This window comes from Miniopterus schreibersii (genome assembly GCF_964146895.1).
Source record: "Miniopterus schreibersii genome assembly, chromosome: 22".
Lineage (NCBI taxonomy): Eukaryota > Metazoa > Chordata > Mammalia > Chiroptera > Miniopteridae > Miniopterus > Miniopterus schreibersii.
This window is the reverse complement of record NC_138124.1, coordinates 5,368,007-5,394,497: the sequence shown is the minus strand read 5'-3', so window position 1 is coordinate 5,394,497 and position 26,491 is coordinate 5,368,007. Positions and strand designations below refer to the sequence as shown.

General features: G+C 48.2%; 2 protein-coding genes across 4 annotated transcripts in view; one reads left to right on the top strand and one right to left on the bottom strand.

Annotated features, from left to right (window-relative positions):
• ACSBG1 (acyl-CoA synthetase bubblegum family member 1) overlaps positions 1–12,983 on the top strand; it is a 30,711-nt gene extending 17,728 nt beyond the window's left edge. For all 3 annotated transcript variants that reach the window (XM_081124721.1, XM_081124720.1, XM_081124722.1), the window contains 12 exons: positions 1,176–1,399; positions 1,814–1,902; positions 2,155–2,275; positions 4,665–4,745; positions 4,833–4,982; positions 5,272–5,448; positions 6,141–6,322; positions 7,383–7,613; positions 8,236–8,453; positions 9,737–9,876; positions 10,320–10,566; positions 12,096–12,983. In XM_081124721.1, the coding sequence (XP_080980847.1) occupies positions 1,176–1,399; positions 1,814–1,902; positions 2,155–2,275; positions 4,665–4,745; positions 4,833–4,982; positions 5,272–5,448; positions 6,141–6,322; positions 7,383–7,613; positions 8,236–8,453; positions 9,737–9,876; positions 10,320–10,566; positions 12,096–12,181 (1,946 nt within the window). In that variant the 3' untranslated portion in view covers positions 12,182–12,983. The remainder of the gene's footprint in view (positions 1–1,175; positions 1,400–1,813; positions 1,903–2,154; positions 2,276–4,664; positions 4,746–4,832; positions 4,983–5,271; positions 5,449–6,140; positions 6,323–7,382; positions 7,614–8,235; positions 8,454–9,736; positions 9,877–10,319; positions 10,567–12,095) is intronic.
• A 10-nt stretch (positions 12,984–12,993) lies between these two features.
• Positions 12,994–26,169, bottom strand: IDH3A (isocitrate dehydrogenase (NAD(+)) 3 catalytic subunit alpha). Its single transcript, XM_081124723.1, has 11 exons — positions 26,069–26,169; positions 24,294–24,356; positions 22,164–22,247; positions 20,297–20,411; positions 19,203–19,390; positions 18,588–18,721; positions 17,833–17,935; positions 17,667–17,731; positions 16,777–16,861; positions 16,204–16,356; positions 12,994–14,403 (listed from the first exon to the last, which is right to left on the bottom strand). The coding sequence occupies exons 1-11, from the start codon at positions 26,093–26,095 to the stop codon at positions 14,320–14,322; spliced, it is 1,101 nt and encodes a 366-aa protein (XP_080980849.1). The 5' UTR covers positions 26,096–26,169; the 3' UTR covers positions 12,994–14,319.
• Positions 26,170–26,491: the final 322 nt, after the last annotated feature.

The window sequence follows — 26,491 nt, the reverse complement described above, 5'->3', positions numbered from 1 at the left end:
CTAGGATCTAGGAGATAGCAGTTGGATTCCCAGTCACGGCACATGCCCAGGTTTCAGGCTCAATCCCCAGTCAGGGGCATGCAGGAAGCAGCCGATCACTGACTCTCTCATCATTGATGTTTCTATCTCTCTCTCCCTCTCCCTTCCTCTCTTTGAAATCAATAAAGATATATATATTTTTTAAATCAGGTGATTACACATAAACACCCAGATTGCAAGTAACTCTTGTTTCCTTTCTGACTGGGCACCAGGTCCTAGTGCAGCAGCTGCCCCCGTGGACAAGGCAAGTGCTGTCCTTGCCTACTGTCTCCACCACTCCCTGCTGTCTCCCTGGCACTTGCTGGGGCCGGCACGATTACCACTGCCCTGCATGGTGGCTTCCCTTAGTGAGAGCCCACACCATTCCTTGTCTTTATCAGAAGCAGAGAAACAAAAGATGTGTCTCAAGGAACCCCAGAGCGAGCCTGAGGCCTGTGCAGCTGAGTTTCACACACAGGTCCTGGGCCACTTACTCTTCCATTATTGATTGTTATACATTATTTATTACAATGTGGATACATTACCCACCTGGCCCCTGAGGGCATTTTGGTTTTGCTACCCTCAGTTAATACATTAGTAATGGGATCCTCTTTTCCCCCTTTGGATAAAAAAATTCCAGCAACAAAATAAAACCTAACTCCTTGTATGTGTATTTCTGTCAGCATGACATACACCCACCAGTGTCAGTTTGGTGACCTGGAGAGGTAGGGTTCAGGAGGGCCTATCCCTTTTTATGTCATATTTTTTCAGTTGCTTTGGATTTCTTAGAACAAGTATATACTGTTTGTGATTTAAAAAAAAAAAAAAAAGTCATTGTGAAAACCTTGTGGCTGAGAAGAGGTTTAGTAATATATCTTAGAACTTACCCCTGATCTTAGGAACTGCTGAATGGTAAAGGTTCACCTCCCTCCAATTGCTTCCTCTCCTCTTCCTTGCCCACCCTTCAAGGCTGTCAGACCTCCTCCAGGCAGCCTCCCGCCCATCCCAGCCCCTGGCTTGTCTGCCAGCCCCTATGGGTAGTGCCTAAGGCATTGTTGGGACCAAAGGGCAGGCAGCTCTGCCCAGGGGAGGACCAGGGGTGGCTGGGGACAGCCCTGGGCCAGGGCGATGCCAGCTGTGCTCTCCCCACCCTGCAGAGCAGGCACTGTGGACGACTCAGGCCGATGGGCGGGTCGGCCTGCGCATCGACCCCAGCTGCCTGCAGCACCCGCCTCACACCGTGCATCGGATGTTCTACGAGGGCCTAGACAAGTACCGGCACCTCCACGCTCTGGGCTTCAAGCGCCAGGGCTCCTGGGAGCGCATCACCTACTCCCAATACTACCTGCTCGCCCGCAAGGCTGCCAAGGGCTTCCTGAAGGTGAGGGGCCCTCGAGGCCAGCTCTCCCCTCCCCAGGCCCTCCTGTGAGCAAGTGCTGGGCCCTCACAGGCCTCCTCCTCACTCACTGTAGCACCACCAGACCCGCAAGGAAGGTTCACATGTACTGAACCCTCACAGGTGCCAGGCACCTGATAGGAGCTTTGCATTTGTGGTCACATTCATATCAGGGTGGGCTGGGAGCCGGGTGCTGGGCTGAGGGGCCAACTCCTGGGAAGGCCCAACTCCTGGGAAGGCCCTGGGAGGGGTAGCAAGGGCTGCTAGATGATAGACCCCCACGGCTTTCTTGGATTGAGTGGACCCTGGGATGGGGTTCCGAGGTCTAGAAGGGAGGCTTGATGGGAATGGGAGGCCCCTTCCCTGTTGGCTGACCTGGCCTATCTGTCCTGGCTGGAGCTCGGTCTGGAGCGAGCACACAGCGTGGCCATCCTCGGCTTCAACTCCCCAGAGTGGTTCTTCTCGGCAGTGGGCACAGTGTTTGCAGGGTGAGTGGTGGGATGGGGACAGAACCCCAGGGGATGGAGGTGGGCAGAGGGTGAAGGTCGTTATTTCTTTTTAGAGGCCCCCATCCCTTCCCAACATCCCATCTCTCCCTGGGCCCCCTCTGCCTGGGGTGGCTGTGCTGAGCTGCTGTGGGAGCCCTACCTGTCCGGGCATGGGAGCTCTCTGGCACCAGGGTCTCGGCCGTGGGGTGGCCATCTGCGCCTGCCCAGACACAGGCCTCCTGTCCCCTGCAGAGGCATCATCACTGGCATCTATACAACCAGTTCTCCTGAGGCCTGCCAGTACATTGCCCATGACTGCCGTGCCAACATCATCGTGGTTGACACACAGAAGCAGCTGGAGAAGATCCTAAAGGTTTGGGAGAAGGGTCTGGCATGGGGGTTAAGACTGGGGGGGGGTACTCAGGGACCTCTAGCTTGCAAAGGAATTTCCACCCCCTTTGCAGAGTCCCCTTCATCCTCAATAACCCCCATGCACTTACAGACCCATTTGCCAAGTCAGAACACTGAGGCCCAGAAAGTTCAAGGGACATGCCCCACTTCACCCAAGAAGTGGGTGACAGGGCCTGGGCTAGAACTCTCAGCCAGCCAGCTTCCTCCTGTGACTTTTTCAGGGCAGGGTCCCCATTGTGGGGCTGGGGTCCTGTGCCAGGGGAAGGGTCTTTTGATAGGCACGGTGGACCTGCTTTTTTTACTGTTAAGGGTTTATCAAATGGGCTTACTGAACCAGCGAGGGGGCTGTCTTCCTGCTTGGGAGTCCTTCCTGCTTGGCCCATCTCCGCCCATTCTGAACCCTGTGTTTTCAGGACCTCCCATTCTGAGTGTCAGTCTGTCTGACTTGAATCAGTGCTTGAGATCGGGAGAGGAGATAGGAATGTGGATGATTTTGCCCAGAATGAACTGCTCTGGGAGCCCCCATTCTTACCCTCCCCATCTGAAACCCCAGGCCCTTCACGAAACAGATAAGAGACAAATATTCAGAGGGTAGTGGCAGGTAACTGACCTGCCAGGCACCCTAGATCTCAGTGGGGCCCTGATTTCCTCAGGAGTCGCGGCTTCCTAGCCCCAGAGGCCCCAGCCAAGAGGCGACCCCCCCCCTCACATGGTGCTCCCATCAGATCCGGGTCGGGGGCTGCTTATCATCCAGATTTAATAATCATCTGTGATATTTCATCACACTCATCACCTGTTCACCTTCTCTGCTGAAATATTTGCATGCAAATCTCTGGCATCGTCCTTTCTACCCCTGAAAATTTCAATGTGCATCTCTGAAAAAAGGACACTTCTCTTAAATAATCACAGTTATTTTGTCATATCTAAACAAGTAACACAGTTCTTTCACATGTGGGTAGTGTCTCTTCATGGTCAGTTTGCTTAAATCAGGATCTAAACCCCACTCCAGATACTGCATGTGACAGTGTCTCCTAAGTGTCTGCATTCAGATAAAAGTTCCACTTTTTGTTCCTCAAGCCACAGACCCATGTGGTCCCAACCATCAGCGTTAGTATTACCAGGGAGCTGGTTAGAAATGCAGATCCTCAGGCCCCACCCCAGACCCCACTGCCTCAGAAACTCAGGGTGTGGGCCCAGCATGCTGCATTCAACACACTCCTGGTGGCTCTGACATGGCTCAAGTGTGAGTCTCCGGAATCTGGGTCATCCTCCAGAACGGCCTCCCACACCTGGATTTGTCTACGGGCTTGTTCATGTTAGGTCATGTGCTTCATACATTTCAGAATAAACATTTTGGGTCAAGAACAACCGGTAGGTAACCCTTTATATTGCACTACCTCACTGGGCAAGACCACCTGTGGAGATGCTGAAGTTTATCTGTGGGTTTAGGTGGCCATGTGCTCATCCATCAACCTTTCTCCATTCATTATCTTTGCCTGAATTATTTCATGAGCGATGGCAAAATGTTGGCTTTCACATCATCAGCTAGGATTCTTCTCTAAAGGAAGAACTTCCTTTTCTCTCATCACCTGGGGCTCTGCTACCTGAAACACCCGTTGGTACAGAGCAGGTGGGTGTGGCCGTCAGAATAATGGTGCACAGGAAGAGCTTGTTTTATCCGTGCCTCACCATGGTTGCATTTTTTACAAACTGAAAGCAAGACCTTCCACCAGCAAAAAGATTATGACTCACTTGATTGCGGTAGTCTGGAACCAGACCTACAGTGTCTCAGAGGCCGGCCTGCATCTCAGTGAACGCCCGTGCACACTAAAGAATATGCTTTCTGCTGATGTGGGCTAGAATGTTCTATAAATGTTGATGTCAAGAAGGTTGATAGTGTTATAATGTCATCTATATACCTATTGAATTTCTGTCTACCTTGTCTTTCCTGAACTCAGATCTCTGTCACCTGAAGTCAGTGAGAAACCTGAGTTCTGTTTTCTTTCCTCCATCCCTCTCTGCCTCTGTTCTGCAGGCACAGCTCTCCATTGTGGGAGAGTCCTTCACAGTTTGTGAACTGCTCCAGGCTGCTTGGCTGTCCTCTAACAGGGAGTCATCCCCAGCCCCAACCCCAATCCCTACCTGTCCCACTCTACTAAAGTCCTTATGATGGGGAAACTGCCTGAAGGCCAGTGTCTTGCTGGGTCAAAGGTCAGAGCTGGGGATCCCAGTGACCTTTCCCAAAGTGTCTTCCAGGCAGACTGACACCTAGAGATGGTGCTCTTCTCAGGAGGTAACTTTGTTTTCTTTTTTTCTTAATGAGACTTCATTTACTTTTCCTGTCAACACAGATCTGGAAAAACCTGCCCCATCTGAAGGCAGTAGTGATGTATCGAGAACCTCCTGCGGAGAAGATAGCCAACGTGCACACGGTACAGGCAGAGGGCCTGGGTATCTGGTGGGACCTGTCTGGGCCGCCCAACTGACCTGGATGGTCTGCTCTTTCCCTCCGGCCACAGATGGAGGAACTCATGGAGTTGGGGGACCAGGTGCCCGAGGAGGACCTGGACACCATCATTGATGTCCAGCAACCCAACCAGTGCTGTGTGCTGGTCTATACATCTGGCACCACTGGCAACCCCAAGGGCGTGATGCTGAGTCACGACAATGTAGGACCAGTGCCCCGTTATGGGTGGGCTGGGTGGCAGGTGGATCTGGGCAGTGGCCCCAGCAGCCCCTGGGGAGTCTTCTCTGGCCCTTCGCTCAGGGATACATGGGATAGACTGAACCTAGCAAGGGGGGGGGGGCTGTCTCTGGGGGTTTCCTGCAGAGATGCCCAGGAGGGTAAACACCCCAGGGGTCCCCCAAAGAAATAGCTCAAACCCCTGGGTACCTGCAGATGTGAGCACTTCCAGGGCTGACATGTGGACACTCCGTGCCCACCCATTCACCCTCCAGATCACGTGGACAGCACGGTACGGCAGCCAGGCTGGCAGCATCCAGCCAGCAGAGGTCCAGCAGGAGGTGGTGGTCAGCTATCTGCCCCTCAGCCACATTGCTGCCCAGATATACGACCTGTGGACAAGCATTCAGTGGGGGGCCCAGGTCTGCTTTGCTGAACCTGATGCACTAAAGGTCAGTCTGCCCTTTGCCCGTGTGGAGGTCTGAGTATGTGTGCCAGGGCGAACCCATGTGTGAGCTCGTGGGCCCTGGGCATGCTTTTGGGACTGTGCCAGCTCCCTGGGTGTTTATCAGTCAGAATTATTTCAGCTGCAATCAACACAGCTTTCAATGACTGAACAAGAAGGGAAAATGACAACATTACTTAAAGGAAAGTTGAGTCAGAGTAGTTCTGTGGAGCCACAGTACCTTTGAAGACTAGCCATCCTCAGTGGAAGGTCTCAGATGGTCACAGATGGGCACTTATTTTAACCATCAGGACTTTCCCAGAAGCCCCCCAGTTGACTTCCCCCCATGTGGCATCTCATTGGCCCAAGTGGGGTCACATGTTTATTCCTGAACCAGTCACTGCTTGGGGGGATGGGCTATCTGTCACCTTTGAGTTAGAATAAGGAGAAGTCACCACCTAGGACTTCGGAAGCATTTGAACAACATTGGGGTTCTATTAGCAGAAAAGAGCAAGGAGCAGTTGGCTGCTGAGTTGAAGCCCACAGCCTATGCCCTGAGGTATGTGTGAGTGTGTGCACACCTATCTGTGTGCTTGTGTGCAGAATGCCTGTAGTGTATGCATGCTGACCATGGGGACAGGACATCCTTTCCCCACTCGCCCTGTACTAGCAGGCCTATCTCTCTCTGGCGGCGAGCAGGGGAGCCTGATAGAGACGCTGCGGGAAGTGGAGCCCACGTCCCACATGGGGGTGCCTCGGGTGTGGGAGAAGATCATGGAGCGCATCCAGGAGGTGGCGGCTCAGTCTGGCTTCATCCGGCGCAAGATGCTACTGTGGGCCATGTCAGTGATGTTGGAGCACAACCTCACCTGCCCGGGCAGGTAGGAAGGCTGGGTCACAACCTCAGTATGCAACCGAGGATCGGCTAAGGCAGGCCTATCCCGGCCCCACTGGCCTGTCAGGTCTGGGAACCCTATGCAGAGGCTCCAACAGTGGTTGGGCTTGAGCCCCGGTCCTCTCCCCCGGCCCCACAGGAGTCACCCCATCTTTGGGCTCTGACTGTGAGGACTGACTTGTTCCCTCCAGGTACATTCAGTGATGGGGCTTTTCCAGCCTTTCCAGCCTCCCAAATGACCACTCAGATCTCTCCTGTGGCCTCTCGATTGCTGCCTGAGGGTTAGTGACATAAATTTGGCCTGTACCAATTTAGAAATATTTTCCATGACTAGTGTCTGTGACACTGCATCACATCTCATGAGATGTGTACACATGTCTGCACCTGCATTTCACATGCACAGACATGAAGTGAAAGTCCATGATGACTCAGTCATGGGCTTCAGATGGGCTCACACATGTCCGTCCAGGCTTGTCTAGGTGTGAATGCTTCCAGTCTCTGCACATGTGTACTCCTGTGTGTGCAACTGTGCTGTTTCCTTTGTGCCTGTACACAGCTGAATCTGTTTGTTTGACTTCCTGGCTCGAGACAGATGTGCACCTATGTGTGCATGCATGTTTATAGGCAGGGCCAGTATTTAAAATATTTAGTGTCCTAGGCAGTGTTACTCAGTGGTTAGAGCACCAGTCCACGCACTGAAGAGTCGCAGGTTCGATTCCTGGTCAAGGGTGGCACGTACCTGGGTTGCAGGTTCGATCCCTGGCCTCCTGGGCATGTGCGGGAGGCATCCAATCGATGTCTCTCTCTCACATTTGTTTCTCTCCCTCCCTCCCTACCATGCTCTCTAAAAATCAATGGAAAAAATACCCTCAGGAGAGGATAAACGACACAAATAAAATGTTTAGTAACGGGTTCCGCATGGCACCACCCAGTCAGGACAGAGAACAGCCAGCCAGTGTGTATCCACAAAATACCCAACTTTTAACAAGAGTGCTTGTGTGCGTGTGTGTGTTTTCCTCTGTGGCCCATTCTCCCTTTCCCACCAGCGACCTGAAGCCCTTCACAACCAGACTGGCAGATTACCTGGTGCTGGCCAAGATCCGCCAGGCACTGGGCTTTGCCAAGTGTCAGAAGAGCTTCTACGGAGCAGCCCCCATGACGGCGGAGACACAGCACTTCTTCCTGGGCCTCAACATCCGCTTGTACTCGGGCTATGGCCTCAGTGAGACCTCGGGCCCCCACTTCATGTCCAGCCCCTGCAACTACCGGCTGCACAGGTGCGCTCAGGGCAGTGCCTGCATGCCCACGTGCCCTTGCTAACACCCCTCAGAGCCCACCTGCTGGCTGGGCCCCAGAGCCTGGGCCCCTGGACTATGGGGTCCCAGTGCTAACCCTGGCCAGGCCTCAGTCCCACTGTGGTAGTCTCTGCCAATGTCCCACAGGTCTGTAGTGGAAAGCTAACAGCCTCGGGACCCCTGAGCAGGGTTCTGATGGAGGAGTTCCCCTCAGCATTATTGGTGGTCCAGGTGCCATGTGGGGTAGGAGTTGGGGGACAGGGCCAGCCCTCTGGTGGGCAGAGAGGACAGTCAGTTCTGGGGAGTGAGTCGAAGAATCATCTCTTGGGCTTAAATATCTCCTGTACCTGCTCACCTTTCACAGAGCCTAAAGTTGTCCCATTAGGGACATTCATTCATTCATTCATTCACCTAAAAACCTTTGATTGGCCCTACTTCTCAGCTGTAGGTCCCCTGTTAATACAAAAAGCCTGGGAGGGGACACCTTCTGGCCATCAGTGAAGACTGAGAGGTTGGGGATCCCAGGGCTCTCGGGGGCTGATCCTCTGGGGCTTGGAGGAACCTGCTCCCTCTGACCAGGCCTCTGTACACTTCCCCTCCCCAGCTCTGGCAAGGTGGTGCCCGGCTGCCGGGTGAAGCTGGTGAACCAGGATGCAGAGGGCACTGGCGAGATCTGCATGTGGGGCCGCACCATCTTCATGGGCTACCTGAACATGGAGGACAAGACACGAGAGGCTTTGGACGCTGATGGGTGGCTGCACAGCGGTGACCTTGGCCGCCTGGACAGCGACGGCTTCCTCTACATTACAGGGCGTCTCAAAGGTGTGAGGATGCAGGGACAGGGAAAGGTTACACGGCTACCACCGTTTATACCTGATACAAATAGTCCTTAAGTGCCACCACCTTGACAGACATCATTTTACTTACTAATGAGGACACCCAGAGGGGTTAAGTAACTTGTCCAAGGACACCTAGCTAGAAAATGGTGGAGCTGGGATTCAGACTCCCTAGAGACACAAGGCAAGTCTTTCCAGAAAATTTGAAGGCATAAATATTATGTATTTTTATATTTGCCTGAGTGATATGACAAACACCTGGGCCAGGTGTCTTGTTCTGTTCTGTGCCTGATGTCAACACAGGACTTGTGCACAGAATGGGACCAACTCATCTTTGTTGAATTAGAGAGAATCAGAGGACAGGAGTACAGTTTAGCTAATTCAGTCAAGGTGTGTTTATTAAGTGCCTGTGCATCACCATCCAGCCTGGAAGGAAGCCATCACACAGAGGACAGACCAGAGCGTGGCGGGCCCAGCTCTGGCCTTGCACACATAGGCACTCAGTGCACATTTATTTGGATGAAAGAAGGACCCATGATGAATGGATGGACACTGAGAGAAGCTCAGAGAAGGCAAGAGTTGGTGAGGACAGGAAGAGTCGGACAAGGCTTCTTGGAGGAGGCAGCTGAGCTGGTCCTTGCAGAATAGGCAGCCTGTTGGACAAGTGGGGAGAAGGGGAGAGGACGTCCCATAGGGCAGGTGTAAGCAAGGTGAGAGGCCCCATGGCAGGGTGGGGAAGAGCACGGGCTCTGGAACTGCACTGCACTTAAATCAGCTCTGCTATGTGGCCTTGGACAAGTTACTGTGCCTTGGTTTCCTTGTCTGTGAAATGGGAAGGATGCCTACTTTATAGGTCTATTGTGAACGTCAAATGAGTTACTTACATGCAGCACTTACCACAGTGCCTGCACAGTTGAGTGCTGAGTGGTGCGTGGTGGTCACTCAGCAAAGACAGGAAGCGGTGACATGGGGACTCGGGGTGAGGTAGGAGGGTCAGTGAGGAACTGGGTCTGGTAGATGTCTGAGCAGGCAGAGTCTTGGGTGCTGAGGAGAGGAGTGGGAACCCTGGGTGAGCATTTGTCCTCTGGGAAGTGCCACCATTCCCCAGCAGATATGAGGGGCTTCTGGGGGGTGCTGCTTTTCCACTGCCACAGAGGGGTACCTCTGGCCTCCGCCTGGGTCCAACAGTGCTGCCCCCTGCTCTGGCCAGGGGGCTGTGGCTGAGGCTTGAGTTCCTGGTTCAACCATAGCCTGGCCTTACCTCCCCAGAACTAATCATCACCGCCGGTGGGGAGAATGTGCCCCCAATGCCCATCGAGGAGGCTGTGAAGACGGAGCTGCCTATCATCAGCAGTGCCATGCTGATCGGGGACCAGAGGAAGTTCCTGTCCATGCTGCTCACATTGAAGGTATGTCTGTGAGTCTGGCCCAAGCAGAAGCCGCTTTCAGACAGTACATACATGTGTGGGTGTCAGGACTTTATTCTGGAATAAGCAGTCAGTGCTCCTGCTCTGGGGGCAGGCGTCCCATAGGGAAATTCCTGCTGCCCCGGAGCTACACTTAGCAGCATGCTGCTGTGACAGTCCTTCCCATCTTCAGCAAAGTCTGCTCAGCTGGTGCGCAGCCTGCAGCTGCTGGATGTGGCAGGAGTTATGGTCCCTGCTCTCGATTATGGTTTCATTGCCTGAGGTCTGTAAGCTCTATTCCACCACAGTCCCCCCGGGGTGGCAGCCACACCCCAGAACCACAGCTCACAGGATCCACCTCCTGGACACCAGCAGTAACACTCCTCTGGGACCAAGTCGGGCGTGTGCTGTGGAGGTGTGGTGCTGATCCCATCTCTGGTTTGCAGTGCACTCTGGACCCAGACACCTCTGACCCTACCGATAATCTGACCAAGCAAGCTGTGGAGTTCTGCCAGCAGGTGGGCAGCAGCGCCACCACGGTGTCCGAGATTGTGGGCAGGAAGGATGAGGCCGTGTACCGAGCCATTGAAGAGGGCATCCAGCGAGTGAACAGGAACGCAGCCGCCCGACCCTACCACATCCAAAAATGGGCCATTCTCGAGAGGGACTTCTCCATTTCGGGTGGAGAGTTGGGTAGGTTTGTTTTGGTTTTATTTCCCATGGTTCCAATCACTGTGTGGTGGGAGGCCATAATGGAGCCTGGGAGGTGCCTGTCAGGAAGCAGTCATGGCAAGCAGAAGTCCCTGACGGCACTTTGGGTGACCAGCACCCACCCTCTTCACTTGGGAAGACACTGCTCAGTGCATGGGCTGTGGCTGTGAGAGCCTGTTGTGTGTACAAGGTACGTGCTGGAACTTGTTAATTTGAACATAGGACATTTGACTTTGCTTTGGCTATGAGACCACTGTGTCCTGAGACCAACATGAGGCCACCTGGCAGACCCCAAGGCCCTGTTAGTGTTTGATCTGGAGTCACCTGGCTGTAGGGGGGTGAGACCACCATAATCTTCCGCAGAGTGAGCTTGTGTGGCAGGTACAGTGGTAAAGCCCCTCTGGACCATGGTCCACAGAACTGGAAAGGCCTCTGGTGTGGCCTCAGCTAGGTGGATGACGTCACTTCTTGGGGTGTTTTCATAGCACAGGGAGCTGGCAATGGCTTCTTCAGTGAGGTGCCCTCAGACCCTTCAAGGCTGGATGCAGGTGCACTGCCACAGTAATGCTAGCTGCTGTCGCCTGGAGTGTGTCTGGCTGTCTGGCTAACACTGAGAGCACGGCCAGCCAGACAGATGTCCTCACTAAGCAGTTTATATAAATGACTTTGATTTTGAAGTCTCCAGTTACACAGCCAAGAGTGAGTTAGCACAAAATGGACTTTCGGCTGTCTAGCACCTTGAATCTCAGCCTTTTCCACCCTTGCTTTTGAAGGAGAGCTAAAGACAAGACAGGTGATTGGGGGAAGGCCTCTCGGCAGGGTGCCCTCTCCCCCATCACAGGCAGTCAAAGCATAATGCCCAACAGTGTGTGAACTTTCACTGAAATGCAGACAGGACTTGCACATTAGTTGTGTAACGAATTACCCCAAAAGTTAGTAGCTTAAAACAGTAAGCACTTGTCTTAATTTCTGTGAGTCAGAAATCCAGGCAGCTGGCTGGGTGGTTCTAGCTTAGGGTCTCTCATGAGGTTCCAGCAAGTGTCAGTTGGGCAGCAGCCATCTGAAGCTGTAGGGGCCACTTCCACGCTCACTCAGGGGTGTTGGCCAGACCAGTGGCCTCGCCATATGGCTTGCCCCAGAAACAGTGATCCTGAGAGCCCAGGGCAGAACCTATTGTCTTACCATTCTGGTCACTTGAATCCATAGAGGTCAGAAGTGGGTGCAAGTAAAGACTAAGGTGGATGTGGCTCTCACTGCTATGTACATGAGAGAAACTGGTCTCTCATAACCATTCTCTGAAGTAACAGTCCATCAGTCTGTGTTCTCTTGGCCACTTCAACCAATGCTAGTGCAATGTGAGTAGCAAGGGTCACTTAGGTCCATCTCAGAGGCTACTTGTTTGTCTGGCATAATTCCAGACACGGGACTCACGGAGTCTGGATCTTGACCACACACCTCCTCAGATTTCTGAGAGGCCTCACACACTCATTTTTCCCCGATTTCTCTTTTAGGTCCCACAATGAAACTGAAACGGTTTGCAGTTATGGAGAAGTACAAAGACATCATCGACTCCTTTTACCTAGAGCACAAAAAGTAGCCAGGGGCCTCCCAGAGCCCTGTCCTGCTCCACATGCTCTGCAGTCTGGGGTGGGCTCTGCCGGCAGGTCTGTTAGGTCAGGTGTGGCCCCAGCATCAACGTTCACCAGGTTTCATGCCAACAGTAGCTAACAATTCTGAGAAGCTTCAGGTGTGCATAGTTTTAGTTTTAAGCATTGCTTTTTGTGTAGGTGACAGACCAGCTCTCCTTCCAGAAGTAAAGGGCTGACACTTTTTGGCATTAGTTCCAGGTAGATTTTATGGGCTACTAGCTCCCTGAGTGGGCTGCCAGCGGCAGACTGTGTGGGGGAGGGAGGGGAAGTCGGCTCTTGTTACTGTGTGTGTTGCAGGGAAAGCAGTGGCTGTAACTCACTCACTTATTCTGGAATCTGCTGGATGCTGCTGACCTGTCACTCCAGAGATTCCCAGGCTCTCCTCCACGCACTCGCCCACTCACTTGATGCTTCATACAACTGCTGTCCATTTGTATTTAATGTGTGATTTGGATATTAAACTTTTTAACAGAACTGTCAACAAATACCTGATTTTTTTGTCAGTTGAGAAGAAGGAACCTGTCCACAGTGGTGGGTATTTAACCCACAGGACTGTGCACAATCACATGAGTGGCCATTAGTGCCTGGAAAAGCAGAGGTGCCAGAGGGTCCAGTCAAAGCAGGCAACTCTACAGGTGTCACCAGCACACCACCCTTGCCACTCGGAACCCCGGAAGCAATGCAGCCATTCCTAGTGCAAGCTGAGCCACAGTGCCCTAAGGCATCTAACGGGGAAAGGTAGAGAAAGCACACACCTCAGTCAGTTTTGGAATTCTTTATTAGTTTGAACCCAAGAATAATTCGCACAATCCAATAAAACAGGAAGCAGCAGCTTAAACAGAGTAAAGTACAGGTAAGATTGTAAGTCTGGTGACAAGCCTAAAAAAGCACCCAGATAGGGATGTCTGTTGTTAAGAAATCCCTGTGACCTGGGTACGTTATGCAAAGCACGGGTTTGTGTCGTTACATGAGGGGCAACATAAGTTGCCTTTGGTTTGGAGCCAAAGGGTAACTGTTCATGGGGATAGTGACTCAGTATCTGAAAATTAAGAAAAATCATGCTGGGCAGCAGGGGGCTGGAGGGGCCTGAAGGTCAAAGGCTGAGCCCAAACCCAGCTGCATATTTGTGTGAACAGCCCAGGCTGAGTCTGCTGTCTCTGCAACCTCATCTCTTACTGGTGGTGCTTTGGGGAAGGGAGAGGGGTGACCACAGATATGTAAAATTAATAGCATGGTCAGGCCTTTTAGCAGGATCGGCTGGAGTGTGATATGCGTGCTGCAGGAGTGTGACGGCACACAGTGGTCAGCTGCCACGTCCGACTCATTCATTTCAGGGGCTCAAAGGCTTAACATATGTCCAGTGAAAAGGAAGTGTGGCCCTTCACTTCATGGAAAGCTCACAAACAATAATCTCAAGGTAACAAAATAGTTGAACCAACAATACATTTGTGTCTTTATAGCCAATATATTACCTATATCTATTTAACAAAAGTTACATCTCATATATTTCTTGGTTCTAAAGTCTTTATTCATATTCAGTAATTCATATGAAGGACAAATCTGTCTTAATTTTCCATATCATAAAGAAATATACCATAGTCACTGTTTTTGACGTGATCTTTCCTAGGAAATTTCTCGTGCCCGTTCATTTGATAAGAATGTCATCTTGTGCTATTATGTCAGTATTCTGCTTAATTTCTATTACATTTTTCATAAGCTAAGGAAAACTTTTTCTTTAAAAAGTTAGATGTTTCTTCTTATTAATTCTGTACCATATTTACAGTTGAGGGAAACTGTTTTAACTGAAGTGTAAAATGGTTAACATTGGCAAATGATACAGTCCGCTTAGAGTTTACAAAAAATGTATACCAAATAGACAGTAAACAAAACAAGCACTTGGAAAAGTTCTTTGAAAGCAGACCTAGGGACATCACCTGCATCCTCTGCACAGATTTGTTAAAAGGCCGGATCTAGAAATGGACTATCAGGAAACAAGGAAACCAAGTGCACACAGTAGGATGTGTTCTCATACAGCTGTACGTGGCATCGTTAGGAGTGACTGATGCGAATACCTTCTCTAGAAGCCTTACTCTAAATCTTTCACTCGGTGACAGATTTCTTCTGTGAAGTCTGAACATTTTGCGTTGCCTCCCAAATCTTTTGTTAAGCTCTGAGAAAAGAAAAAAGCAAAAGTAAAAATGTATTTGTACTAAGTCAAAGCAAGGATCATTTCGTTTAAAGCACCTGGTAAGATTCCAGCTGAGCAAGTTGCCTGGATGCCCTTTCATTTAGTTCATGTCAAAAGCTGGGCCCTTCCCACCACATCCACCTATCCCAGGAGGATGGCAAAGGCCCTTTGTCCATATGACAGGCCCCAAGAAAACACCTAATTATGGACATTTAATATCTAAGCAAGGGAACCATAAATCCCTTAGGGAATTTCTAAAGTTTAAAAAAACTTGACATATTTTGATGTTTTTGGAGGCTTGCAAGGAAATACTAAGGTTACATTTAAATTACTAACTCTTCAACTTCCTTCTTTAGGGAAGAAATTCTCCCATACGGCCACTCTGTTTCCTACCAGCTTATCCTCTCTTCACTCCCAGAAAGGCCTCCATATATTTCTCTTGTACCAGCACATCCTGCAAAATCAAAAGGGCCTACTGTGTAATTTGGTACCCCTCTGCTGGGCTCTATAGGTTAAATTCACAAATGTGCTATCAGAATAATAAATAAACAAAATCATACTCCCTTCAGTAGGACTATCAGGCTGTTAAAAACAAGCTTCGGTTGCTTTATTTTGGCTGTAAGAAGTAATTTCAGATTACACAATTTTTTTAAAAGGAGCCAACCTTGAAAACATTATGCTAAGTGAAACAAGCCAGTCACAAAATGACAAATATATGATTCCACTTATGTGAGGTCCCTAGAGAGGTTAAAATTGTAGAGACAGAAAGCAGAAGTGTGGGTGCCTGGGGCCAGGGGGCGTCTGTGTTCAGTGGGGCAGAGTTTCAGTTTAGGAAAATGAAGAAGTTCTGGAGATGCATGGTGGTGATGCTTGCACAGCAATGTCAGTGTACTTAATGCCACTGAACTGCACACTTCAAAATTACCAAAATGGTAAATTTTATATTCTGTGTATTTTACTGCACTATAAAAGAAAAAAAGAAGAGTCCTCAGATCATGAATCAGCTTTTAAGGGCCAGCCTGTGAAGCCATCACCTCCTCCGTTCTCCCCGCTTCTGGGGCCACAAGGGCTTATGGAAACAGTGAGGCTTTTGGGCAAGAGCCAGACTGGGTGTGAACCCAGCGCTGCCATTTGGAGCTGTGAGACCTTAGACAAATTAATCTCTCTGTGCCTTAGTTTCTTCATCTATAAAATCAAATTCTTTACAGGATCTACCTCGCAGAGTAGTAAAGATTTGCTGAGATGACATATACTAAGAACATAAAATGTAGGTATTTGATTACTATTAGACATTATTAATACTTTTACATTTATACGTCTTGTACACGGCATATAATACCAGTGTATCACAGACACATCTGAATCTGTATCTACCGCTAGCTTTGGAGCTCCTTGAGGCCCAAGACCTCTTATTTCTCAGTTTGTTGTATTCGTCATACCTCATAATGTATACAAGAGATTTTTGTTGGGAGGAGAAAAAAGCTGCATGGAAAAAGTAAAGGCCTTCGCCAAGATCACATTGCCACCAACGGGAGACTTGGTGTGCACTGGCTCTGATTCCCAAACCTCTGCGCTTCTCAGCCCTTTCTGGTGAAACATATGGATCCTCCCTTCAGGAAATGCATACGTGTGCACACGCACCCTGCATTCACTTGGGGGCCCTTGAGGAGAGAGCCTGTTCAGCATCAGTCCTTCAGGGCTGTTGAGCGCCACCATCTGCCCCCTCTCAGGTAAAGCGCACAAAAGACAAGCATTTCACAGCACAGGGACGTGTTACGGTACCTTCCCACCCTTAATCGTTGCAAAGCAGGCAGTCTCGATCCGCGCAGCATGGTCAAACAGCCCCATGTGGCGCAGCATCATCACCGCGCTGAGCAGCAGGGCTGTGGGGTTGGCCATGTCCTTGCCAGCAATGTCTGGGGCCGTCCCGTGAACCTGCCTCAGGGAAACAGCACAGTCAGGGGGACAGGGCAAGCAGCCCTCTTCTGGGAACCTCACCAGTGGAAGACATTCCTGGACAGCGGCTGCGCCCAACTCATCAGACACATATTTAAAAATAAAGCCGCAGAGAAATAAAGGGTGAAAGTAATTTTTTTTTAAATTGCAAAACTATGGACTAACCATCTTTTCCTGTTAACTTTTGGTAAAATTTTTTAACTGAGGAAATATAAATACAAGTATACAAAACAACGGAAATGAATGAATAAACCAGGCTTATGTAAAAACTTCAACAAAGCATCACCTTTCAACAACTGGAAAACCTAAAGAGTTCAAACATATGTATCAGCTCCCCCTTCCTGGGTTCTCATGCCATCCTGACCCACATTCTGCTTTGAGTATCAGCAGGGTCCTTACCGACTCGAAGATCGCGACCCCATTGGCACCAATGTTGCCGCTTGGTGTCACACCAAGACCTCCAATCAATCCTGCACACAGGTCACTGGGGGCAGAAAGAACATCAGGGTGTTGTTTGAAAAGCAAAACATCTCCCCCAGCATCCAGACTTCAATTTTTAAATAGCATCCTCCACTGAAAGGAACTAGGGCTCCATAGAGAAATGGCTGACTCTAGGACTACGGTTAGGAAGAGTTAGGACAAGCCTGGAGCATGTGGCTGTGCCAGAAAGCAAATGACAGCTCAAAGGGATGCCTCCGGCCAAGTCAGGACAACAATATGAATGATAGGATGGACACGACCACTGAATAAAAGAAATGAGTCCTGACTGATTGATATAGATACATACGAGACAAGAAAAAGCTTATTCCAGTAGTAGAATGCAAACCAATGAATGTAAGAAGAAATGATGGACTCAGAAAATCACCATTTGGCCAATATCATGAGTGTGAGTATGTAGAGAGGGAGAAATACAGTAAATGTGGTAAAATGTTAACACCTCTGGGCTGAGTACACTGGAATTCTGTGTAACATTCTTGCTACTTTTCTGTAAGTTTGAAATTATGTTAAAAGTTACAAAAAATGTCTACCCACCTACCCGGTGATACAGAAAACATTGAAGTCAACCCACCAGCCAACCTATAAAACTCTGAAGAATGTGAAGCAGGAGCTCATGATCAGGGAGCAAAAGCCCAGAGCCGATGTGGCACATAAATGAAGGAAAACCCACCAACATGTAACCACTGAAACCACCACCTGAGTTGTTACAGCTCAACTCATATCTTACAGCAAACACAATTTTTGGGCATCTATGAAGAAACCATAGGCTAAAAGAGTGCGGCCAGACTTACCTCAGAATGTCTCCGTACAAATTAGGCATAACAAGAACATCAAATTGGGATGGATCCTGGACCATCTACAAGAAACAAATTTGTGCACTTGGCCATCAAAACTGCATAGCACATGGACACACTATACACCACAGAAAGGAGCAGATAAGTATGAGTATATACTTACATTCAAACATACTGTGTCAAGGTACATCTCATTAAATTTAATGTCTTTACAGTTTTCTGCAACTTCCCTGCATTTTTGCAGAAAAAGCCCATCTGACATTCGCCTGTATTTAATAAAAACAGTTGAAAGCAAAAACTTGCAGAAAGAAAAGCATCAAATCAGAGAAGTAAAGCAAGTTCAAGAAATTAAGTTCCAGAAGACAAGATGTGTGATTTCAATTACAGTAAAATTTTTTAGGCAGTAGTGTTATCCAGCAAGATTAACAACTCTCTATTAATAAGAAAATGCTAAAATTCCTTTAAAAGGTTAACTTGTCCTGTGTCTTTGTACACTCACAGGTGGTCTTTAACAGACTGGGGCTGAGAACATAAACTGCTAGAATGATACAACCAACAGTATTAGCACTATGAGCGCTGACTATTTTAAGCCCCTAAGCATGTGGCCATTTCAGAAACACTCCCACTGTGCCACTTCTACTGCGGTTTCAGACGCTATAGCTCCTCTGATACTCCTAAGCCCCTCCTTAAACTTTCAGGAACTGAATTCCTGCACTCCCCCAAACTGCTCCAGTCATTCAGCCACCGAGGCACATAACATAGGTGACTGAGACACAAGGGAAGTGCCCCACCCTTCAGTGGTTACAGGTAATCTTCAGAGACATCACGAATCAGTGAGCAAGCTGGACTGAAGCAGGAAAGCCCCACCTTCGCTCCCCACACAAAGCAAGACAGGGTGCTGGCCCTGCAGGGACTCACATGATGTTGGCTTTGTGCACGGCAGTGACATTGCTCCGGTGATTGTTCCGGGCGTACTCAAAGGCGAACTCCGCAATGCGCCTGCTTGCTTCCTCGGTGATGAGCTTGATGCTCTGCACAACTCCATCCACGATCTGAAAGACAGGAAATCCTGCCTTGCTGGAACAGATGTGGCAACATCTCTGCCCTAGATGGCTGCCAGTGTGTCAACAGTAGCATTAGTGGTGTGCTCACATGGTGCCAGCAACCGTGGCTAGCATCACACATACAGTGTGTCAGTGGGGTTAATGTTGACCCTGCCCTACAAGGTAGGTATTAGAAGCCCCATTGCACAGGTGAAGAAAACTGAGGTGCTAAGATGGTCATGTGACCAAGAGCACCCCTGTGAAGTCAGGATTCAAAATTCAAGCATGGCATGTTCCCAGGCCTGTGCTGTTCCCTGCGTATCTGTGTGAGCACCATGGGCCAGAGACCAGGACCAAGACAAATGCCCACACCTCACAGAAATCAAAGTGAACTACTTCTGGGAGATGTTTTCACTGGGAATCTGAATAACTACCCAAGTGCATAGCAAGCAACTCAACTAAGAATAACAAGTATCTGAAAGGAACGTACCACATGCTCGATTCCACTGTACTCTCCTTCTGTGTTCTCTCGAATGGTGACGATATTTACATCATTGTAAGGGGTTTTATAGCCTTCAATTGAGACACATGGTCGGACATTTGCATAAAGGTCAAAGGTTTTACGCAGCAATAAATTCATGGATGGGTGACCAGCTGCTATTGGGGTCTTTAGCGGGCCTGTAATAAAGAAGAATGCCCTAATGACAATAGGATCATCTTTTCTTTATAAACACAAGTACATAAGTTTACCTGAAATTATAATTTTTTTGGTTTCAATTTTCCATCAGAGTTGTACTCAGGGCCCTTTCTCCAAATGTCCAGTGGCTATATGACATGTCTAACATGCTGCTTCATGAACTAAGGGACAAAAGGACAGACAGGTGCCCTGTTTCTGAGTCGGGTGTTCTCTTCATCGTGGATGAGTCCATCCCGCTGGTCACCCACAGGCAATCCTTCAGCACCTACTCCCATGGTCGTCTACCCACCCACCTGGGCTGCCTTGTACGTGCATTCTGCCTGACTTTAGCTGCCCCTCAGTTTCAGGTAAAGGAAGGACATCTCAGGGAAAATTTCTGGAATGTTAACTGAGCACCTACTGATTGAGGACCAAGCATGACATGATCTAATCCTTGCCACCACCCTATGAAGTCTCAGCTCTATTACTGTCACTTAAAAGTGGAAGAATAAACCAAAATTCTTTTTGAAAAGCAAGAGAAAGAAATTTGTACAGGCCTCCCAGGCAGTTAAGTGACAGAGATTTCACACTTGATCTGTCTGGATTTAAAGCCTGTCATGTGCTAGGATTTTGAATCATGACCTTAAGCGTGTGTTAACTAAAATAATAAAAATATAAAAATTATGCAAAGATAAAACTAGGTAAAGATAAATGTATACTTTCATTTGACATTAGCAGTAATACTTAATGTTTTTACTGGGGAAAAATATTTCCCAAAATGAAAAAAATAGCATCTGACTATGAGTAAGCTGTTTCATTAAAGGCTAGCTTTATTTGGCTTAAACGTATACACTTTCAAAACATAACACTGGGAGCAGAAATCAGTATCACGTCCACCTCCGAGCTACCTTTCAGGCCCATCTTGTTCTTGTCCATAGACTCTTTGGCTTCTGGAGGGATCATCCACTTTCCTCCCGGTCCTTGAATGGCAGTGACATTCCGTTCCTCCCACTGAATGGGCGCCTAGATGCCACACCACAGAGCACAGTGAACGGGAAAGACTGAGCGTGAGTGACATTCACACAATTACCAACAAACTTCTTCATCTTGGGATGCAACTGGTAAAAACACACACGATAAAGGTCCAGAAAGTTCCTGGCATGCAAGAAGAGCTGTCATTCTCTGGCTTGCCCTGAGGGACTCTCCACATCACCCCTGTCAAGTCACTCCTAGCTGCCACCTGCCCACTTAAGTTTCTCACAACTCTCAAAGTGGCTATAATTAGAATAGCATCAGGAGCAGAGAAATACAGTTCACAGAAATACTACAGACAACAGATACATGTGTGAACCTGGAAAACACTATGCTAAGTGAAATAAACCAGGCATAAAGGACTCTATATTGTAAGATTCAATTCATAAGAAACGTACAGAGGCCAATCTATGGAGACAGAGTAGATCAGTGGCTGCTCGGGCTGGTGATGGGAGAAAGGAGGCTAAGAGAGATGGGGGATGGGGAGTGACTGCTAATGGGTATGGGGTTTCTTTTCTGGGTGATGAAAATGTTCTAAAATTAGATCGTGGTGAAGGTTGCACAACTCTGTGAATGTACTAAAAACCACTGAATTCTACACTTTTCAGTGGGTGAATTGTACAGTATGGGAGTTACCTCTCAGTAAGCTATTAAAAAAAGCAAAATATAGTACATAACCTATGAAGGTAACAGCTCTAAGGCATAAACCACAGCTTCATCCTTTCTTTCCACCCACATCCTCAGACGTGTACACACACATTTGGCAGCTGGCACACCAAGTGTGCACTGGGAATAAGCAGAGTAAGACATGCTCCTGTTCACAAAGACCTTACAGCTCAGGGAGTGATGACATATCAGTTCACCTGGGGAACGTGGTACTGTGTAAAAATCATTTCCTCTGCAGGACTTTTAATTAGAAGCTTACATAGAAAAACAGTGTATGTGTAGTTTAAATTGGATGGGGAACATCCCGCCCCTGCCAAGGCAACCCTGGTCTGACCCTGCCAAGGCAACTGCAAGCGGAACTAGAAATTCAATAAATCCAGGAGCCTTTTTCATAGCTAATTTTTAAGTTGATAATTTTGTGTGGCCCGAGAATGATGTTATAAATATCTAAATGGCCCTTGGCAGAAAAAAGGTCCCCCACCCTGGTTTAAATAAATTGCATTACTCAACTTACAGCTGTTGGTGGTATAAAAAACAATGACTTAGCCTTATACATTATATCACCTAGCAGCTATAGATAGTAATAATAAGCATCATGTCAAAGTCCAAGTTTCCTAAATTCCCAAAACAAAAAGGGTTTTAAAATATCTGCCTGCATTGAACACTGGGCTGTTAGAATAATACCTCACAGCAGATAATACCACATCAGAATTTTTTTTAATCTTTCAATCTCCTATATAGGGTTTTGAAGTATCAGTTCTTTTCTCTTAGGCAAGAAGGCAGAAGGCAGTAGACAGGTGACTTAACAGGGCTGCAGGACCTTAAGCCCAGGCAGGATTCAGAGATCCACGAATACCTTGGAACTGCTTTGATTACTTTCCACAGAACTGATGCTAATGCAGCAGCTTAAAACACAGCAGCAAACACCAATGTTCAAGTTAAAATCGTCAAGATTCACAACAGACCTTACCAACTTCATACAAATGTGAACAATTCATCCTAAGAGTTCACAGACTCCAACTGGCTAAAGAACTTTTCTTCAAATTACTATTAAAGGGATTTTTAAAGTCCACTTACTTTGGCAGCATCAAAAATCTTCATAACTGCGGCTGAAATTTCTGGGCCAATACCATCTCCTGGAATTAATGTTACTGTTTGAACCTGAATGTGAGAAATCATCAAAGAACACCATAAGAATTGATTTTTGAAGGTTTAAAAAAGGATATCGTTGACAAAGAAATCCATGGGTCTCAAGAAGACCCAAATGCCATTAAGAAAACAGACCTACTTCCCCAGGGCTCATCGAAGGAGGCAAAATTTAAGAGACTCCACAGTTCCACTCTTTACCTGAGTTAAGAGGTTGTGAAAAGAATTCAAGTGATGCTCTTTAGATGAAGCAAAAATAACTTAAAACTACTCAGTAGATTTCCCAATTGATATTTCATTTCGGACAAGCTACAAAGGGACCCATTAATTCAAGTCTGTAAAAGCAAAAGAATTGAAAAATGTCAACAATGTTCTCTCTACAGTTGAGAGGGCTTCTCAGGAAGCAGAGTGTTTCCTCTCCACGGGGTCCCAGAAAGCTGTTTCTCATGCAAACCTGTTCAGTTTCATGAAACACTTTCTGACACACTTCCAGAATATCACTGAGATCTGTCTTATCACTCAGAGAAAATAAGACATCACATTAAGAGAGGGTCTCCATTTTCCTGAGTTTTTCCTCTATAAAACTATCTCTTTAATGACACAGGTAATTGAAATAAACTCAGTAAAGTTTACTGGTAACCAGTAAGAATAGTTCATGCGATCATACCTGCAAAGTCTGAGTTACACTTAAGAGTGACAAGTGTATTTATAAAGTAACATCAACGATTTATTGCAAAGGCTTCAAACAAAATGAAGCCAGCATTTCAAACATACGAAAAAAATGTGTAAAGGGAAATGAGAGGATTTAAATTAGTTAAGGTAATATTCAGACCCTCTCTCTCCACTCAGAAACTATCCGTCATTACTCAGAGACTTTCCCCTACCTGGAGGTTTGTCCCAGACAAGGTCCCATGCCTTTTGCAGTTCCAGCCGCCTGTGCTACTTTTTAAAAAAATCACTGATTCAAATTTCCCTGGTCTTTTGCCTTCCAGTGATACTCCCTGAGTAGGCGGACTAACTACATTTTTTGTACAACTGAAGAAATCTTTAAAAAAATTAGTTTCCCTTCATATTTCTTTGAAATATACCCCCCTCCCCACTAGGCCAATATATTTTTTTAATTGAACAGCCTGAAAATTAAGTAACAGCAGAGAGCAATTGGTCATCTCATTAGCTTTCAGAAATGCGGTTGAAATGCTCGCTTCACTGTCCTTAAGCTTGAAGCGCAGCCACACTTAGAATCTTCACATGAGCAGAGCCCAGAATGGCTGGCTTCTTCCTGTTCTCCCAAATGGCATGATGTCATCAAGCCACCAAAACAATCTACTTTATTCCACAGTACAGAAAGTAAATGGAAAAAGAAATGTACTATGGTCTTACAAATGCCTCATATAGTAAGATGCAATATGGGAGTATAGGAATTAGGAAATCCAACCCAGATTCTGGAAGAAGGCTAAAATAAAAGCATATAGGAAGTCACTGACCCACATTCTTAGAATGCTCTAAAAATGTGGAATCAGCTTTTAAAGCACAGGGCTCTAATGCTGGGAATTCCAAAAGCAGCAGGTTTCAGGAGACATAGATGAGTCTATAAAGACTGCATAAGGAAAGCATAAGCCTAAGGACTTACAGATGTTTGAGGCAACCCCGTCTGGCAACCCATCTACTGCTTTTAGGGAAGCTCACAAAATAAAAATGCAAAGCAGGTTTTGAAGCTTCTCAACAATTTTTTCTCGACCTGTAACTAGTTTTGAAAAAAAATGTCTTACCAAAATGAGATTGTGAAATAAAGTAACAGGCTCAAGGGAAATTTCTATCTATTTTTAACAAGGCTTCTTCCAGATATTAATGTGACAGGCTTACATAGCCAGCTGTAATATAATTCTTTTAAATGTGACCTAATAGATTTATGCATGTTAGCCAATAATTTTAAATATAGTATAAGTATGGCCAATTTCCCCTAATTTTAAATAAATGGATATAAAGGGCTACATAATGTGTTAGAGCATCTTTCTTGAGAAACTTCTAAAAGGAAAAAATAAAAGATATAATTATACTCACACCACCAGCAAAACCTCTGGTCACCTGTTTTGGGTTGTGGAATGCCCCCAGCAGCCGAGAGACCTATATTAATATCAACAAAGAAATGTCACGCACAGAATTAAACCACATGCATTACAAGGCAAAGATAAAGCCATTTCTGACAGCCACTAACGCTGCAAGTTTGCAGAGATATTTGGGAACTTCCGAGGAGTATTTTCTCATATATTAGCTCAATGTGGCAAGCTGTCTCAGATCTGGAAACCTAAATATTCAGATTACCTTCTGCTTTGAGAACTTAAGTTCTATATACTGTAAAGTCAGTTTTATGAATGTAAGTTGTCAAAAGATGTTGAAGGTAGAATGAAACTATACTCTTTCAGGTCAATCATTGGATTTCCCTCAGATGACCTGTCTTTGAAGCACCTCCTGCTCCAATCCCTAAAGGGAGAAACTGGTCCCACAGAGGTCAAAGGCTGTCAAAGGTCACATGGGGAGTCCATGTCACAGGAGAACCTCATCATCTGATTCCACAACCCAACACTCTCAGCATCTATGTGTTTTAGCATCACACACAAATCCAGGTCTAAAGAGGTAATATGCGGAACCCAGTTACTGAATAAAACCATTACTGATGTTGATGAACCATGGTGTGCTTGATGACTGCAAAATAAATCTGTTGATAGCCAGGAAAGCTTCAGCATGTGTTCCTTCTGCAGGAACCAGGTGCTTTCACATTATTTTATTTAAGCCTGAAACAACTCTGTGAAGCAAATATAGATATTTTACAGATGGACATATTAAAGCTCAGAGATGTTAAGTAATTTGTTCAGGGTCACACAGCCAATCAGTGGCACTGTCAGGATTTAAACCAAAAGACTGCTATATTCCAATGTAGAGCTTTTTTCACACACAAAAAAATGCATGTGAACGTCATTTTAAACTCAAAAAAGGAGTTGGAGTATCAAATTCTACAGGAAAAACGATTGTTTTTTATGGTAGGTTTCTAGGGGACTGTTCTTGACGGCACCAGCAGACCTGAGGGCCTCTCTTCCCTGTGCCTATAGCTGGTGGTGTGACCTTGGTCCCAGAGCAGGCAGAATGGGACTAATAACTGGGAACACCCAGCCGCCTGGGGAGCCTGGGTTCCTCTCGCGGTCTGACACCGACTTCCTCCGTGACCTTGAGAATGACCTCTAAAGGCACTGGTGAGCGCCACCCAGGAACCAAGAAGCCCCAGAGATGGTCTGAGCCGTGCCCAGCCCCGATATCCCCGCTGTCAGGAGCGCGGAAGCTCCCCAGATCGCAGAACGTCACCAAAAAGGCGGAGGAGCTGCCGGATTCCCTCTCCGAGGGTTCAGGGGACAATTCTAAGGTGTTAGGTGCCCCTGTCCTTCGGAGGGGACAGAGCCGCAGGGGCAGACCCGGGGGAAAGCTGGCGAAGGCGGAGGGGGGAGCGAAGACCTGGCAGGAGGCGGCCTGGGTTCCCCCACCGGACCTCGCCTGCCCGGTGACCGCAGCCCGCGAGCTGACCCGGCCCGGCCGAGCGGACCTGAGGAGGCCGGGCCGTCAGCGCAGCGCGGGCCCGACCTCAGGCCGTCCCGCCGGACGCGGGCCTGGGCTCCGGCCTGGGGCACAGACTGGGGCAGGGCCGCGCCCCCCTTCGTCCCTGTCATCTCCCTCCAGCGCGGCCCTCCCAGGGCTGGCTGCCCACGCACAGCGCGCGGGCCACGGAGCCGCCTCCGCATCGGCCCCGCCCGATCCACGCGGCCGCCGCTCGCCCGCCCCGCGCTCACCTTGGACATCCACGCGGGCCCCGCCATCGCGTCTCTCTTCTCACCGCGGCGACAGCGCGGCTCTAGTGCGCAGTCGCTCCTCCGGGGCCTGGCCACGCCCCTTGGAAGCCCGGGCCCTGGAAGCCCCGCCTCAGAGCCCGCCCAGGGGATTCTCCTCGCAGCTTCCGTGCCAGCCGGGACTCGGGCAGCCTCCGCTGGCCAATCGCCAGGCTCGCTCCACGTTGACGTACGCAACCACGACCCGGAAGTTGGGCGGTTCGGGTCTCCCTGCCGGCTCCGCCAGCTGGCTGTTCATTCATTGACTCACCAATTAGGTACGATCGTGGCGCTGCGCCTTCTTCGCGCTAGTCACGTCTTACCATCTGCCTTTTTTATCACAGCCATCCTGGAGTGGGTGAACTGGTATCTCATTGCAGTTTTGAT